The sequence below is a fragment of the Cydia fagiglandana genome, chromosome Z (genome assembly GCF_963556715.1).
Source record: "Cydia fagiglandana chromosome Z, ilCydFagi1.1, whole genome shotgun sequence".
Taxonomy (NCBI): domain Eukaryota; kingdom Metazoa; phylum Arthropoda; class Insecta; order Lepidoptera; family Tortricidae; genus Cydia; species Cydia fagiglandana.
In genome coordinates, this window is record NC_085959.1 from 8,714,637 (window position 1) to 8,733,667 (window position 19,031).

Consider the following 19,031-nt stretch of genomic DNA (forward strand, 5'->3'; position numbering starts at 1 on the left):
CCTTTTAACTCCCTCGTACGACACGACAGAAACTTTTTCTTTTATTTGGCTGAGATATGTGAGCCTGGGTCTTCCTCTGCCTCTTTTCCCCTCAATCTTGCCCTCCAGGATGTTTAAAAAGAATCTGTCGTGCCGTATCAAGTGGCCAACCATCTTGCCCCTTCTGTTAGCTATTGTGTCTAACAGGCATCTCTTCTCTCCTGCCATGCTCAGGACCTCTTCGTTCGTCTTCCTTTCTGTCCAGCTAATCCTTAGCATCCTCCGCCAACACCACATTTCAAAGGCCTCCAATCGCTCTCTGTCCCGTTGTGTTAGCGTCCACGTCTCACACGCATATAAAGCGATGCTCCAGATATACACCTTAACTAAGCGTTTTTTGACATTCTTCGAGATGTGTGCTTTGAGCAGGTGTTTTTTGCTATTGAATGCTTTTTTAGCCATTGCAATCCTCTGCTTGATGTCCGCCGTGCATCTGGAGTCATTGGTAATAATACTTCCTAGGTATTTATATTGTTGAACTTGTTCTATTGCTGTGTTCTGTAGTAATATTGGATTGTGTAAAGATTGGTGTTTAGAGATGGTCAGAATTTTGGTTTTCTTACAGTTTATTTTGAGTCCATTTGAGTTCCATTAAATAATGATTTAAATTTATATTAAGCTATATACGAGTATAGGCAGAGAAAGCCTTAATTTGCCTAACTTCAAACTCGGGTAAATCCAACTGTCAGATTATGCAATTTTGGTATTAAGAAAAGGTAACAGGGTAGATATTTGCTGAGAGGGTCGAATGGATTTACCAGAGTTTGAAGTTAAGCGACACACTTATTAGTTCGCTATGGCATTTATCTATGGGGAAACATATTCTTGTTCTATAGTTCGTTTTTTTAGCATTAGAAATAACTTGAAAGAAGGTAAGCGATCTTGACATGTCTTTTAATAGAAAAACGCTTTTAAAAAATCAGTAAGTATTACTTATGAAAGCAGATGAATATAAACGATCGTATTAGGCCCACTTGCACCATTCCACTAACCTGGGGTTAACCGGTAAAACCAGGAGTTGCCATGGTTAGCCATACAATTTGACACTAGGTTAATAGTTTAACCGCTTAACCCCGGGTTAGTGGAATGGTGCAAGTGAGCCTTAGATTCATAATGGTTACATATTTTTAAAATGTGTTTTTCAATTAAAAAACACATCAAGATTGTTTACCTTTTTTCTAATGCTAAAAAAACGAACTATAGGGTCTATAGGACTTGCCAACACCCTATAAGAAGAAGAAGCTATATGGGTTTTCGGTAGAAAGGATCATGCCTACTTATTAGTTGGCCCTCGCTATGGCATTTATTTATGGGGTAACATGTCTACAATTTATAAGTGTAGGTCTCACCAGGGCTTTGACCTCGGGGTAGTTAACAGCGGCCCACGTAGCCGCATAGCCGCCTATAGACCAGCCGTACAGGACGATCTGGTGCGGCTCGAAGCCTAGCTCGTTGATGGCGTATCGCATTACGGCGTCCATGGCGTTCTGTTCTTGCGGCGGGTACGGGAGGCCCTGCGATGGTTTTAGGTTACAGGCAAATCATATAATAAAATAATTAAAGTAACAACTGAGTGCATTAATTCATAGTCGAATGCCAAACAGACTGCTATCAATTTAGAGTTCATAGATTTATCTAGAACGCGTCTTGTCGATAACTAATAGTTCCAGTCCTATAAGCGCTAGAACAATATTTTTTTTATAAATGTCATTTAGGACTTTATTTGAAAATGGTTGATGCTAGGCATGCCCGCATAGGCCTACTTGAATAAAGAATATTTGGAATTTGTCTTAAATTTCACAATGACAGACACTGACCATTCTAACATTACACAAACTTGGCAGTAAGAATACGTATGCAATATATGCAAGTGGCATGAAAAATTAGCGTGTTCCGACTCTAACGTAGATCTTGGCGTCGTCTGAATAGAGGAAATTAATATGTATGAGATGCGTGTCCCATTACAAATAAGACCACTTTTAGGTACATTTACTTACTGTTATTAATTTATTTAGCCTTTTTTCTTTCCTTAAATTACGAATATTTTTCAATTGCGTTTGGTTGAATATGTAGTTATAAGTTGTTTCAGTAAGTTAAGGCCCCTGTCTAGGTATAGGCCTCCAGATTTTACGGTCTCCTGCTTTGTTTTGCCAGTCTTTTCCTGCTGTTTTTTCTACGTCGTCAGCCCACCGTTCCCAGGGGGCGCCCTACTCTATAGTTAACTGGGCCAGGCCATGTAGTAACCTTTACTTACTGTACTGCCTCCAAATCCTGGATGGTTCCACCCAAGCGCTGAAAAGCCAGCCTTGACCGGGGTCGTCATAATCCCGATCTCGTAGAAGCCGGAGTTTCCCTCGCAGCACACCACCAGGGTCTTCCCTTTAGGGGACTCCTCGCGTTTGTCCACGAACATGGTGTCTAGGTCGTTACCGTCGGCAGAGCGCAGCTTGGCGCGCTGGCCGTTGAAAGCTTCCACCAGCTGAGTGCGGCCTTGGAATAATGCTGTGCCTGTTAAATCATAATAGTTACATTTATTTTTCGTGATAAACTAGTCTAACATACAAAAGTAACATGATAATGTAGACATACATAATTAGGTACACATTGTTTACCACGAAATGGGCTCGCCTCAGCATAATGCTGACCCGGCAGTTGGCGCTGATCTTCCGGCGAGTCCATTTTTGTGGATTTTTGTTAATAATACGTTTTTTTAGCTAAAAATAACTTATTTTATTTAGGGTTTTTATTTATTTTTAGCCATAAAACACACTACAACCGAGTATGGACCCACATTTGGTTTTAAAAATTCGCTTAATTGGAAACACTTTGTGTTAGCTAAATAAATTTAGAAAAATATTAGAGCTACACCAAGAAGTCTGTACCGATTTTGATAGCACACGCAGTGCAAGTGTTATCATAAACTTTAATTAATTAATTGATAAACGTTAAATTTCTGCGAAATCATTATTAATTTCTGTGAAATTATTATTATTAATTATAACTTACAAATAATACTCGCACTGCGTATGCTATTAAAATCATTGTAGACTGTTCTTGGTCTACTTCTAAGAGTATTTTTGGGTTTTCGCATAGCGGCACTGGTTTGTGAGGTCAATAAAAAGTTATATTAATATTAGGAGTCAATTAAACATTGAAATTCTTCTTCTTCCTCGCGTTATCCCGGCATTTTGCCACGGCTCACATAGGAGCCTGGGGTCCGCTTGACAACTAATCCCATGATTTGACGTAGGCACTATAGTTTTTACGAAAGCGACTGCCATCTGACCTTCCAACCCAGAGGGGAAACTAGGCCTTATTGGGATTAGTCCGGTTTCCTCACGATGTTTTCCTTCACCGAAAAGCGACTAGTAAATATCAAATGATATTTCGTACATAAGTTCCGAAAAACTCATTGGTACGAGCCGGGGTTTGAACCCGCGACCTCCGGATTGCAAGTCGCACGCTCTTACCGCTAGGCCACCAGTGCTTCCCCACATTGAAATTCGATTATTGAAAATGTTGTGTTTTGTAGGTTAATATATTTATATATTTTTTACTATTGCGTTTGTTGTGGCTAATTATTTCAAAACAAATATGTACATAATGCAAGAATATCATACAATGAGTCTTAAATCTGTACTTGAATTTGCGCAAAGCAGTATGCGTCACAAACTATATGTAGGTCTTATTTTCGAAGTTGTCTTTTATGCTCTATTTCACCTATGAGTCACTCACATTTAGATTTTAGTTTTGACATACTTAAAGACCTAAATAATCATGATTTAGATTTATTTATTTCATAATATTAAATTAAAATATAATTTATATTAGACTACGATATATACGAATACTATATAGCTCAATAGTGGGACCGGATTTTTGCACTATAAGTTTTGATAATTCTAAAGTTGAAAAAGTGATACTTATCTGATATGGGACATATTTATAAGCATATTTGCAATATATGATGAAAAGTTAGAACGAGCGTTAGATATAAATTAGGTATTTATATATTTTTAGTAATGATTTTTTAATATTGAATTAAAGTGCAATGTTTAAGTTCCATTGTTTATAATATGTATGACGCTTTATAATGTAAAATTATTAGAAATTTTTTTAACGTGCTTCTTTGTCAAACTACAAATTAGCTTATTATTTTGTCGATATTGAATTAAAGTTTAATAAATCCACAACAACATATCTCATTTTTTAAGTTAATAGGCACGCTAAAAAGCTAGAAGAATAAGATATATGCTCTAGAATTAATATGCGTTTTTTGTCCTATAAGATCCAATATTGAATTAGAGTCTGTAAAAATAAGTCTATTACTATAAAATAATATACGCAGCCATATTATGGAAAGTAAGAAATTTCTGCGTGTAGCTTGCATTGTAATAGTAAAATCTAGTTAAAAAGGCGCGAAATTCATACATACGCCGCGCTGGTCCGTCAGTCGCCGGCGCGGCGCTCGAGAGCCTATCATAGCCTACCTATACTTCGCCCCTCGCCCCACCTCCCGCTCAGTAACACTGTCTGTCTTTTCTTATCATTCATTTGTTTGTTTACCGTGCACAAATATAAATTAGATGCGGACATTACGTGAAATTAAAATATCTTATTACGTAAAAATACCTACAGCTGGTCAATCAGATCTTGGCAGTAGAAAGAGGCGGCAAATTTGAAAAATGTAGGCGCGAAGGGATATCGTCCCATAGAAAATTTGTGTTTCGCGCCTTTTTTTTGTGACAAGATTTGCTTGACCAGCTATATTTCATTATCTTGACTAATATTGTAATAAAAATGTACAAGATATTCACAACTATTTTTTACTATACATAGTTTGTCAAAGGAATGTCTCATTTCAAACATAGACAGAGAGAATCATCATACTATCTTTGACTTACACTAGTACTAGCACCCAAAAGAAAAGGATGAATATAGTTTTTTGTTTTTATTTACTGACAAATGGTTTGACCAACTATACCTATTTCTGGTTCCTATTGTCATGTCCTGTCCTATTCAAGGTCAATATCATAATATGTATATTATAAACCAACTGCTCAATATTACACGGTATACATCCTGAATATACAATAAGGTAAGTGAGGCCACTTACCTTATTGTATATTCCGTGTGGGCCGTATATGCCTATATAGATAGAGCCCACCTTAAATTAAAATGGTTTTTTTTAATAAACAGGATATGAAGTATGAAAAACTCACTCAAATAGGTTTCTCATTTATTTAAGTTTCTTCATTATACCAAAATAGTTATAAAAATATTACGATACTCTTGGAAAATATACCTTAAAAGTCCTATTATGGGCCTTATTGAACACTAGCAGTGTATTACTTAATCCCGCAAAAAATAATCATTTCGACAGTAGGTAATAACAGATTTTATTGTTTTTAACTTAAGAGTTATACATATACAAATAACAATATTTGATACTTCATAACAGGAGGATTTATTTATAATAAGTGAAAATAATTATTTTGGGCCTTAATAACTAAAGATATAAAAATTGTCTAGTTTACGCGAAAATAGTAGGTAACTAAACATAAATCTTTATTAGTTACAGTAGTATCATCTTTTAACATCTGGGGGCACGGCAGTGCCCCTGCCAAGACGAGCAAAGCATAAGGGCACTATCTACCTTTTCTCGAAGCGCTTCGTCGTGTTTTGGAACCCTCATAACTTGGGGTTGGATTATACCAGATAAACAAAGTTCTCGGACTTATTAAGCATATCAATTGCATAGCTCTTATACTTTAGATTTTATTCATATCTAAAAACTTCTATTTCGTCACTGACTCACTCACTTGATGATCATCAATACCGGGTACTTCCTGAAGTCCTCTAAGAAGCTGAAATTTGGTATGTAAGATAGTTTTAGTACACAAACAACAAATAAATTCAAAAACTTGAAATTAATTTTTTATCCCTAAGGGGATGAAGAGGGGGTTTAATTTTGTATGGGGAATCAATAATCGCTGAACCGATTTAGTTGAAATTTGGTATGTAGATAGGTATTGTTATGGGGAAGGATATAGAATAGATTTCAACCTCAAAGTTTACCCTTACGGGGTGAAGGCAGATTTCAACCCCAAAGTTTACCCTTATGGGATGAAGGGTTTATATAGGGAATCAGTAAGAAGTACATTGTGTAACAGATGCCCCCAGATACTTATTTCAGGATTTTTAATAGTAAATCACCCCCAACCCTTTAAATTAGGGCATGGAAGATTGTCATAAGCATCTTACAAAAAGAAGTGAAATCCCACTAAAAACTTTTTGATGTAAAATGTTGCCGAAACGAAACCACTGTCAAAAAGTTATCAGATCTCTTGCCAAGCTTCTAACTCTACAAGCCCTCTAACTTTACTAGCTCTACACCAAAAGTATGTGGCTTGGTCGTTTCGTTTCTACAAGAACTATTGTAAGTATAATACAAAAACCGCCCAAATGCGAGTCGGACTCGCGTTCCAAGGGTTCCGTACATTACACAATTTTAACAATATATTTTTTTTTTAGAGAAAAGTGAGTAAAATGTCTTTAAAAAACCCGTAGGGATCGGAAAACTAGGTACTTAAGTCCGACTCACGCTTGACTGCACATTTCGAATAGGTTTTTCTGGCATCTATAGGAAAAGAGCTAATATGTCTATTTTTTTCATAATTTTAGACCCAGTAGTTTCGGAGATAAAGGGGGGGGAATGGTCATTTTTTGCGTATTTTCTTAAATAACTTCTAAACTATTTATTTTAAAATTATTAAAAAAAATATCTGAGGTTCTCACAATGAGCCCCTTAATTTGATATATAACAAGATATAGTGTTTTTTTCTTCTATTTATCATTCATCTCAAAAGTGACCCCTTTATTTGAATTTCTATTATTTACTTTACATGTATGTTCTTGGGTTATATAGACTTACATGTGTATACCAAATTTCAACTTATTGGTGCAGTAGTTACGGAGCAAATAGGCTGTGACAGACGGACAGCCAGACACACGAGTGATCCTATAAGGGTTCAGTATTTTTCCTTTTGAGGTACGGAACCCTAAAAATAATGAATTTAATAAAATTTTCACCTTATGCCCATGTGGCGGTAGCGAAACAGCCAAGCCACATATTTTGACTAAGGTGTAGAGTTAGTGAAGTTAGGGCTTGTAGAGTTTGAAGCTTGGCTCGACAAGAGATCTGACAACTTTTTGACAGTGCGAGTCTTATGGTTTCGTCTTAGCAACAATTTACATGAAAATGTGTTTGGTGGGATAATTTTTTACAGTATAAATATTTATTCGTAACAAATAAGTATTATCTTTTAACATAATTTTGACAGTACATCTGGTGCTACATTACGACACCGGTGCTATAATAAGCACATTAAAACACTCCCTTTGGCCGTGTGTTAAAATTTGTCACTCGTTGCAAAATATCTATTTTTCGCACTTCTATCGTAAATACCTACCTATGTATTAACAAAAAAAATCACTTGTAAATAGTTACTGCCTTTAAAAAGTATAAGTGCCTCAATGTTATTAGACTTTTTGATTCTATAACCGTCTTTAGGTCAATAAAGCAAGTGATAAATTATTAGAGTTAGACCAAGAAAAGTCTGCAGCAATTTTGACAGCCCACGCAGTGCAAGTGTTATTTATAAGTCATAATTTTATAGAAGTTTCTTCAAATCGACCTTATTAATAAGAGATTAAAAATATTCAAAATTATCTTAAAATATTTTAATCTAATATTTCATCTCATACGTTCAATAAGGCCCGGGACTGGACCTTTTTACCTGCACTGACAGTGGGCCTTCTTAGCAACAAGTACAAATTCAGAATAATTGGGAATAATAGGGAGCAATTGTTATTTTTGAATGCTGGGCCTTGTTACCAGCCGGGCCTCATATGCCTGCACTTCACCTACCTTATTTGTTTTACAAGGGGAAAAGTTGTTGATTAACCGCTCGTGCTAATATTGATACCCAAACAAGCGAAACATTTTTTTTATTAAATAGAAGGCAAACGAGCAGACGGATCACCTGGTGGTTAGCGATTACCGCCGCCCATGGACACCCGCAACACCAGAAGGGTTGCAAGCGCGTTGCCGACGCGCGTTTAAGATGGGGGTCTTTTAAGGTTTGAAGGTCGTATCGGACAGTTCATTCCACAGTTTGGCTGTGCGAGGCAGGAAGTACATTCACAAATTCAAACATTCTAAAATTGAAGCACGAGCGTAGCGAGTGGTTCGTAAAATTGAACCTTGAGCGTAGTGAAGGTTTCGAGGGACGAAGGTTAAATAAAATTTTCATCACATCAGCTCGTAAAGGCCCTCTTGATTGTTCCAAACGGATAAGAAAAGTGGCATTTAATTTGATGCAAATTTTGAGTTGTTTCCGTAGGTAAATTGGATCAGTTGGTTGGTAATATTGACTTTAAAATGATAAATATCGTTAGTTTGAAATTGATTTTATGATAAAGTAAATATTATCGGAGATGATCGCTCTTAAAAAATATATGTCGCTAGTCATTTATAACCTAAAAGCGCCAAATTACGCAAAATTATATTGAAATGACACCTGTGTATTGAATTTGAAGAATACTTTAACAAGGGTAGTTATCTGTATGACAATGCACCTAAAATAATTTTCAAATGTATCTATTATTTCTATACTTAACACGATAACGAATTCTACGTAAACGAAACCGCGGGCAATCCCTAGTACATATAGAAATAAATAAGGAAAGGTAAGTTTCCATTAGTGTACTGTGTAAAATAACTGTTTACCATTGATAATAATTTTATAAACGCTTTGCGTATTTTTAAGGTCACCGCGCTAACCGCTAGCCCGCGACCGTCGATCGCTGCCTCCTGCCCCGGCGCACAGCGCGGCGCGCGAAAACGCCGCGTTTGAAATGTAACTTAATATAAGCTCGGAATGCATACTTACGTATCAGTATTTAGTGTCGCCGTGATTTTATATTTCTAATCTTTTGTGTGAGAAGTAAGATCTTTATTATGACCGTGTAGTATTAACTCTACAAACTTTAATTCATATTGGCTATACTGCTTAACCAGAAATCAATATCTAGACAAGCACATTGTCTACATTTCTAACTTTTTACATGTATACTAAGTTGATAGGTAATATCGTAATTTTGCAATATCAGCTACTCTAATTCTGTATTTACATAATAATTCGTGTTTTTACGTTCACCAGAAAGCAGCTGTTCCAGATTTCTAAAAACCGAATATTGTGAATAAATTAAAGTGTTATTGAATATGTTAAAGTTTTTTGTAACTTTAATTTTATATTTACATAGTTATTTCGCAATAATTGAAATATTTAAATATGGCCGAACGCTCCACCTAGAATTTTCTAACTTTTTACATGAATGTTATTTAACATGCTTACAATAACATATCAAAAAAGAAAAAACTTTAATGTTATCAAAACCCATTTTTGTTCCACCGCTGGTCTAATACGACTTTATATTATGAATATTATGATCATTAAATAGGTAATACAGTAAAGCATGGGCCAGATAATTAATAACCATGAGATCTATTATTACCAGTTGCGAATAATCATGAACCCATTTACAGATGTAGTGCATAATTGTTTTCCATCGTACTCTCTCGGAAACGTTCGTATTTGTCATGCTACTTCAGTCAGTTCAGAAACTCATGACTTCGGGCGAACTCGGCTCCGCTCGGCTCAGCATTGCTCCGAGCAATTATTAGGGTTGGCACCACTCGACTTCCTTGTGCGTGCACGACCACAGAATATAAGATAATCACTTGAATTTTGACAACCCTAAATAGTCGAAAGGGATAGTGCCATATACTAGAAAAGGATAGCATGATTCGACCCTGAATCACTGTCAAACTTCGGGTTTGTAGGAAGTTTATTTTCATTTTCATTTATTTATTTATTGACAACTTACATTAACAGGTATACCAAACATGTAAGTTATAAACATAACAAATTATTGTATTACTATATACTATATACATGACTAATAACCCTGCTTTTTCTGTGTGTTCCATGTCGGGAGGCTTTGTTCCAAGTACTTCAGCTTATAAAGTCGTATGACGCGGTGCGTGAGGAGTTGTGTGATATCAGGAAGCAGTTATCTTCAGCTCCGAGTGCAGCTCCTGTCATTCAAGGTCAAACGACATAATTGCTGAAATGATGGACCGGGAACGCAGATCGTGCAATGTCATTATAGTAGGCGTCACTGAGTCGGATTCAGACGATACCAACGTAGCTGCTTCAAGCGACAACTCTATTGTGCGAGAGATTCTGAGCGAGGCAACGAGCGAGGGCGGTTTTGTTAAGGCAGTCCGCCTAGGACGTCGTGAAAGTAATAAGAATCGGCCGATCAAAGTCATCCTAAAGTCTCGTCAGGAAGCGGTCAAGGTACTCAAGAACAAATCCAAGGTCAAGCCGCAGGTGAGAATATACGATGACAAAACACCCCTGCAGCGGGCAGAGCTTGCGGACCTGCGGCAGAAGCTGAAGGAACGGACAGAGAGAGGTGAGGCTAATCTTACTATTAAATATGTTAGCGGAGTGCCAAAAATCACTAACATAAAAAACTAGCCAACCGCAACCCATACAACGACCTGACCTTTATGTATACCAATTTATGCTCTCTTCCTTCGAAATTTGATTTATTCTTACTGCAAGTGAACAGGACCAATCCAACTATTGTAATCGTATCAGAGACTTGGCTGCACAGTGGAGATAGAAATTGCACTTTTGCTATTCCTAATTATAGTCTGTATAGGCGGGATAGGCTAAGGCGCCCTAGGTTGCAGGGCGGCAAAACGCGAGGTGGTGGGGTCGCTATTTACGTCAGAGACTCTTTGAATGGCATTCCAATTATAGCTCGGAAAAACCTGAACTACATGTGTGATGAAGCTGAAGCTCTCTACTTGGATATTAGGTTTGACTCATACCACTTTCTTTTAGTTGGTGTGTATCGCTCGGACAACGAACCCGACTGGCAGACGCGGGACTCCAAGTTACTTGAAAATCTGCGTTTGGCGTCTGAAAACAACACTATAATTATTGCTGGCGATTTTAACTACCCTGATATTGTTTGGCCTCTGTGCGCTGTGCAGAAATTGTCAGGAGCTGCTGAGACTTTCCAACAAATGTTTCTGGACAGTAACCTCCATCAGCTTGTATCTGAACCGACTCGATTCCGCGTCAATAATGCACCTTCCCTGCTTGACCTTGTTATGACCAATGATAGCTCTCTTTGTTCTACTATAACTCATCAGCCTCCTATTGGAAAAAGTGACCACTGTGTACTGACATTTAAAATGCAATTGTTGGCTCAAAGAAATGCCCCTAGGATTAAGCAGAAGTTGCTTTATCATCATATCGACTATGAAAAATTTAACCATGATCTTTGCAAGGATTTGGATGCCTTACCTATTACATGTCAGCCTGTTTTAGATCAATTATGGACAGAATTTAAAGTTACTCTTACACAAAATATTCAAAAGCACGCTCCTTTGGTTACAGTAAAACAGAATAAATACAACAAACCTTGGATTAATAAAGACATAGTGGCTCTTACTAAAGAAAAACGATTAAGATGGGACTCCTATAAAGTAAGCAAGACAGATGAGGATTATGAACGGTTCAGGGCCATTAATAACCGATGTGTCGCTGAAACCAGAAAAAGTAGGAGTCGGTATGAAAATAACATATTATCAAATGGTGACAAGAAATTCTATGCCCACATTCGTAGGCTCAGTGCATCCAGAGTGGAAATTCCGCCTGCAATTAAAAGTCCCAGGGGAGATCTACTTACCAACCCTATAGACATTGCCAACGCTTTTGCTGCTGAATTTCAGAAAGCATACTCCCAGGAACCGGATTTTACTGTTCATCCTGTAGTCGATAAGGTGGCTCGTGTTCAGACCGCACTATGTGATATACTCTTCACACCAAAGCAAGTTTTTGATGTCCTGAATACCTTGGATGTTAACTCGGCTGCTGGACCTGATAGCTTTCCAAGCATTGTATTGAAGCAAGCTGCTGCTGTGATATCCCCGAAACTGTCAGAAGTTATGAATTGCTCATTTACCTCTGGTTGTATACCCCGGGATTGGAAACATGCTCTAGTAACCCCAATTTTTAAAAATGGTGACAAAACCGACCCTTCCAAATTTAGACCAATAAGTCTCACAAGCATCATCTGCAAGTGTATGGAAAAAATTATATGTAAGGAGTTGACGGGTTTCCTCAATAGGGAAAATTTAATATCGGTGAAGCAGCATGGTTTTGTACAAAAAAGATCGACAGTCACTAATCTCTTAACCTGTGTACATGCGTGGACCAAAAGTATGGACCTTAACCTCCCGGTAGATATTATATATTTAGATTTTGAACGTGCATTCGACAAAGTTCCTCATCAGAGACTACTTTTGAAACTAGATCATTTTGGAATCCGTGGAAAGTTACTAAAATGGATAGAAGGGTACCTGTCAGACAGAACCTTCAGTGTGCGAGTTGGTGACTGCCTCTCTCAACCACTAAACGTGCTGAGTGGAGTACCTCAAGGATCTGTCCTCTCTCCAACTCTGTTTGGAATATTTGTGACTGACTTAATAGCACTAATAGAGTCGGAGTCGTGCTTTTTTGCAGATGATGGCAAGTTCTTTGCTGACCCTCATGTTTCTTCGGGCCAGCTGCAAGCTGACTTGGATCGGTTAACGGAGTGGACCTCGCAGTGGATATTGAAATTGAATGTTGACAAATGCGCAGTTCTGCACCTCGGTAAAAAAAATCCTATGGTCCAATACATGATAGGAAACTCTCCAATTGCAGCGGTGACGTCTCAAAAGGATCTCGGTGTGACAGTTACAAATAACCTGAAGTGGGGTGAGCACATAAATAACATAGTCAAAAAGGCAAACTCGTTCTTGTATGTTATAAAACGCTCATTTCAATGCATATCTGTTGAAGTTTTTATCAAAATTTATAAAACATATGTCCGCCCCTTGCTTGAATATGCTTTCCAAGTATGGAATCCTTATTTTGTCAAAGACATTGACCTTCTAGAGAGTGCGCAGCGAAGAGCCACCAAGATTCCTTTTAAGCTGAAACGCCTACCTTATGAAGAAAGGCTAAAGGTACTAAAACTGCCCACACTCAAAGCCAGGAGAGCGAGAGGAGACCTCATCGAGTGTTTTAAGATTGTTACCCATTGTTACAACCTCCCTGACATTCACGATTTAATCAATATGAGAACTATCAGCCGCGAGACCCGAGGTCACAGCCTAAGAATTGTTCGCACTCCCACTACTACTAAAGCTGCATATCATTCCTTGTCCAACCGTGTCGTGGCGGCTTGGAACCGTCTACCGGATAGTGTTGTGACTGCTCCTTCGGTCAATGTGTTTAAAAACAGATTGGACAAGTGGCTTTTAAACAATAAGTTAGACTGATGTTACTAGTGATGTGATATGACTTTACAAACTTTGAACTATAGAGTACTGAACACTGTGTGACATAGGCTCATCAGCTAAATAGCTGCTCGCCTATAATTATATAATAATAATAATAATAAGCCCGCAGGGCAGCTTGTGGCGAGCTGTTGGGGAGTAACGACCCCACGGACCCGAGTGCTCCCGAGAGTCGGTCAGGGTCTCCGTCTCCGGCGTGTCTTCGTCGGTCGGAGTGGACCCCAAGGAGACCCGCAGGACTCTTAGCTCTGGCTTGCCTTCATTGGCCGTCCAGAGAGGAGTCGCTAGAGCTATATGCTCCAGGGGTGGAAGTGAAAGATGCATAAGACGCGAGTTGGCACAGTGGCTGGTAACAGCCACTGGGTAGAAAGCGGCGCACACCTCTCGACACCCCTGAGCCGCCTACACCAGTGTTGCTCCTGGTCGTCTTTACGACGACAGTTTCAGGGGCCCACCTAGTTAGTGGCAAGTCACCGCCTGCCTCGATAACGTGTAGAAGCATTGTTATGGCAGGTGTCCGGACCTCTCTGCAATAGCCCAATCTTTTGACCAGCCAAACTTCAACACCATAACCGGCACTCTTCTCCACTGTATTTACAATAGCTCCTATGCCAGCTGGGACCGATTTACGGGTATCTATTTGTACCCGTGGATGGGTTCTAGCTGGTGTATTACATAACATCAAACTTGTCTTAAAGGGCCTCTGTGCTGTTGGCTTCGGCCCCACGCATGCCTCCCAAAGGTCCGGGACCCCATGGTCCCGAGATATGGAAAGACATACAAATAATAATAATAATAAGCCCGCAGGGCAGCTTGTGGCGAGCTGTTGGGAAGTAACGACCCCACGGACCCGAGTGCTCCCGAGAGTCGGTCAGGGTCTCCGTCTCCGGCGTGTCTTCGTCGGTCGGAGTGGACCCCAAGGGGACCCGCAGGACTCTCAGCTCTGGCTTGCCTTAATTGGCCGTCCAGAGAGGAGTCGTTAGAGCTATATGCTCCAGGGGTGGAAGTGAAAGATGCATAAGACGCGAGTTGGCACAGTGGCTGTTAACAGCCACTGGGTAGAAAGCGGCGCACACCTCTCGACACCCCTGAGCCGCTCACACCGATGTTGCTCCTGGTCGTCTTCGCGACGGCAGTTTCAGGGGCCCATCTAGTTAGCGGCAAGTCACCGCCTGCCTCGATAACTTGTGTAAACATTGTTATGGCAGGTGTCCGTACGTCTTTGTAATAACCCAGTCTCATAGTCCACCCAAACTTCAATCCATAGACCGGTATACTGTTCTCTTTTTCTACTATAGTCCCAATGCCTGCTGAGACCGGTTCATGGGTGTCTATTGTTGCACCTGTGAACGGGTTCCAGCAGGCGTTCTACATGACATAAAAACTCTCCAAGGGGCCTCTACGTGTTGGATCTGTGTCCCCACGCAAGCCTATATAAAAAAAAAACCGGGATTTACAGGCCCGTGATTCCAAAAAAAGGAGATACAAATAATAATAATATCTACTAATACTAAACTATGACGGTATAGTCGTGGGTGTGGAGATCGACTCGAAATACCGAGTTGCGGTGGCTAAGAGTCTCGGTTCCTCTTGTGAGAATGTCCTTTCTGTTCGGTAGTACTATTATTTCTTCTGTGCTTCAGTCAACCTCAGTACTTTTTGTACCGAGACTGACTGAATAGCAGGACACATACGTTACCGTGAAAATAAAACGGGAAATAATTATGCAGTACAACTGTACCAAAGTGGTAAATTATGGTAAGAGATCATACATTGCGGTGATTGGGTGACTCGTGTTAAATACATAAGTAAAAATGTAATGTAAAACATACGCAGCAGATTCTGTATGAGCCCCAGCGAGCCGGGATATATCAGTCGGAGCGCGAAGGTGTGCGTGGCCACGTAGGCCAGCACCTGTATTGTGGTCCGCTGGTACGCTGGCAACTCGGGGTTCTAATTTAAGAACTTGACAAAAAAAAACGAATGGGACGACCCAAGAGTATACCGCCGGGGCGTCGTTAAAGTTACGCCAAATCTCTGTTACAAGAAATGTCCGGATTTTTAGCGTGATGTCCGGATTTTTATCAGGACATTTAATTCTTCCATATGGCAACCCTAGCACCACTTGACTTTCTTGTACGTGCACGACCACAGATAAGATAATCGGTATCGTCTTGGGTCGTCCCATTCGTTTTTCGTCAAGTTCTTAAATTAGTCCTATTCTGCTTTCGTCACTCATTCTACATTGAAAGCCACCGACGATTGTGACGAATGTAGAATTAGTGACGAAAGCAGAATAGGACTAATTTAAGAACTTGACGAAAAACGAATGGGACGACCCAAGACGATACCAGATAATCACTTGAATTTTGACAACCCTAAATAGTCGAAAGAGATAGTGCCATATACTAGAAAGGGATAGAATGATTCGAACCTGAACCGCTGTCAAACTTCGGGTTTGTAGGAAGTGTCCTTTCTGTTCGGTAGTACTAATATTTCTTCTGTGCTTCAGTCAACCTCAGTACTTTATGTACCGAGACTGACTGAATAGCAAGGAACATACGTTACCGTGAAAATAAAACGGGAAATAATTATGCACTACAACTGTACCAAAGTGGTAAATTATGGTAAGAGATCATACATTGCGGTGATTGGGTGACTGGTGTTAAATACATAAGTAAAAATGTAATGTAAAACATACGCAGCAGATTCTGTATGAGCCCCAGCGAGCCGGGATATATCAGTCGGAGCGCGAAGGTGTGCGTGGCCACGTAGGCCAGCACCTGTATTGTGGTCCGCTGGTACGCTGGCAACTCGGGGTTCTAATTTAAGAACTTGACAAAAAAAACGAATGGGACGACCCAAGAGTATACCGCCGGGGCGTCGTTAAAGTTACGCCAAATCTCTGTTACAAGAAATGTCCGGATTTTTAGCGTGATGTCCGGATTTTTATCAGGACATTTAATTCTTCCATATGGCAACCCTAGCACCACTTGACTTCCTTGTACGTGCACGACCACAGATAAGATAATCGGTATCGTCTTGGGTCGTCCCATTCGTTTTTCGTCAAGTTCTTAAATTAGTCCTATTCTGCTTTCGTCACTCATTCTACATTGAAAGCCACCGACGATTGTGACGAATGTAGAATTAGTGACGAAAGCAGAATAGGACTAATTTAAGAACTTGACGAAAAACGAATGGGACGACCCAAGACGATACCAGATAATCACTTGAATTTTGACAACCCTAAATAGTCGAAAGGGATAGTGCCATATACTAGAAAGGGATAGCATGATTCGACCCTGACCCCTGTCAAACTTCGGGTTTGTAGGAAGTGTCCTTTCTGTTCGGTAGTACTAATATTTCTTCTGTGCTTCAGTCAACCTCAGTACTTTATGTACCGAGACTGACTGAATAGCAAGGAACATACGTTACCGTGAAAATAAAACGGGAAATAATTATGCACTACAACTGTACCAAAGTGGTAAATTATGGTAAGAGATCATACATTGCGGTGATTGGGTGACTGGTGTTAAATACATAAGTAAAAATGTAATGTAAAACATACGCAGCAGATTCTGTATGAGCCCCAGCGAGCCGGGATATATCAGTCGGAGCGCGAAGGTGTGCGTGGCCACGTAGGCCAGCACCTGTATGGTCGTCCGCTGGTACGCCGGCAGCTCGGGGTTGGCGCAGGAGGCGAAAGGGTGCCGGGCGAGCCACGTCGAACTGAAAATAAGTCAATATTACTGGAAATTCTTATACAAAGTGGGTAATTCTCAACGTCAACCTATGTTTTTTTAAATATACAACTTGACTTGGATACGCGGTTTGGGTACATGGTCACAGGAAAGAATACATTGTAAAAAAAACTGCAGGAACCACCATTGCAGAAATATTATTATAAATTGACAACTGACTGTGCATATCAATATTATAAATTGACAACTTACTGTGCATAACAATATTATAAATTGACAACTGACTGTGCATAGCAATATTATAAATTAACAACTGACTGTGCATAGCAATATTATAAATTGACAACTGACTGTGCATAGCAATATTATAAATTGACAACTGACTGTGCATAGCAATATTATAAATTGACAACTGACTGTGCATAGCAATATTATAAATTGACAACTGACTGTGCATAGCAATATTATAAATTGACAACTGACTGTGCATAGCAATATTATAAATTGACAACTGACTGTGCATAGCAATATTATAAATTGACAACTGACTGTGCATAGCAATATTATAAATTGACAACTGACTGTGCATAGCAATATTTTGTTAAAGCAATGTAAGTAGTTAGCTACAGTCAGCATCTTAATGAAAGTTATGGTCATTGTTACCACAGGAATAAGGATATATTTTGATGCTTACTACAATGAACCTATTCCTGATTTATTTTGCAGGCAATTATTCAAAACCGCTCTTAGCTTTCGTTTTTATCTTAGTTAAGTAGAATTCAAATTGCTCCCCGTATAAATAAAAAAAAAATACTAACCTGTTTTTCTGCTTCGATAACAAGTAAGTAGCGGGCCAGTATTGGAATTCAAAATCGTACTTCCTAATCCCTTGCAGGTACGCCTTGTGATCGGTCAGAGGGGTGTTCAGCGCTCTCATGAACTCAACATATTTAGGGTTACTAGCCCGTCCGAAGCCCCGCAGGATGTATGATAGGGCGATGAGGCAACTTAGGCCTCCGATGTACCGAACAAGTACGCGGGTCTCGTCGAAGGAAAAGAAACCGCGCTTGTAGACGTAGAAGCAGATGAATGGCGACGTGTATAGACTGATGCTGAGGATGGTGCTAGCCTGAAACACATTCATGTAGAGTACAGTGCCATTTTAATGGCTCCTCTACACGATGGGCCAGCGCCGGCCACTCTAAGGGACGCAGCTATGCGGTAGAATGAGATAGCAATATGACTTGCTCCCACTAACGCATAAATGCGTCCCTTGGAGTGGCCGGCGTTGGCCCATCGTGTAGAGGAGCCCTTAGAAGTGCAGTGCATGTGCAGTGCAAGTCTGAGGATTTGTGAGAGGACGGATTATAGTTGTTTTTCAATTGTTACAGTTTAATTGTAAATGTATGTATCATAATACTTTAATTTAAATGTAACTCACTTTCATGGTGCATTAGTTATACACTGTAATGTCATGTAAATGTGTTTTCAATAAATAATATTTTGTACTACCTAATAATGTTATATATAATGTTATTGGTCGTACAGACGTGTTGACAATGAATGTGTATATGTGTTTGGAAAGTATGTGCATAGTAAAGATGTTTGTAAACTCAACCATCCTGTGCACCGGAAGCACAGCACTCAACATATCATTGGGTAAAAAATATTCTAGATAATATAGGATAGAGTCAAGATAGCATTAGCAATATAATTTAAATGCATCCATTTAAATTATATTCATTAGTAGTCCTATGATTCTGTACAATCACCTAAGACTTTTCACTCTGACTCTTTAG

At 39.3% G+C, this 19,031-nt stretch overlaps 1 protein-coding gene and 1 long non-coding RNA gene across 2 annotated transcripts in view; both read right to left on the reverse strand.

Annotated features, from left to right (window-relative positions):
* The window catches only part of LOC134678789 (uncharacterized), a 35,598-nt gene that overhangs the window by 7,623 nt on the left and 8,944 nt on the right, over nucleotides 1-19,031 (reverse strand). The window lies entirely within an intron of this gene.
* The window catches only part of LOC134678773 (phosphatidylserine lipase ABHD16A), a 29,314-nt gene that overhangs the window by 7,623 nt on the left and 2,660 nt on the right, over nucleotides 1-19,031 (reverse strand). Inside the window, exons 3-6 of the mRNA XM_063537473.1 lie at nucleotides 18,051-18,361; nucleotides 17,100-17,260; nucleotides 2,294-2,547; nucleotides 1,389-1,553 (exon numbers count right to left, since the gene is read on the reverse strand). Of these exons, the coding sequence (XP_063393543.1) occupies nucleotides 1,389-1,553; nucleotides 2,294-2,547; nucleotides 17,100-17,260; nucleotides 18,051-18,361 (891 nt within the window). The remainder of the gene's footprint in view (nucleotides 1-1,388; nucleotides 1,554-2,293; nucleotides 2,548-17,099; nucleotides 17,261-18,050; nucleotides 18,362-19,031) is intronic.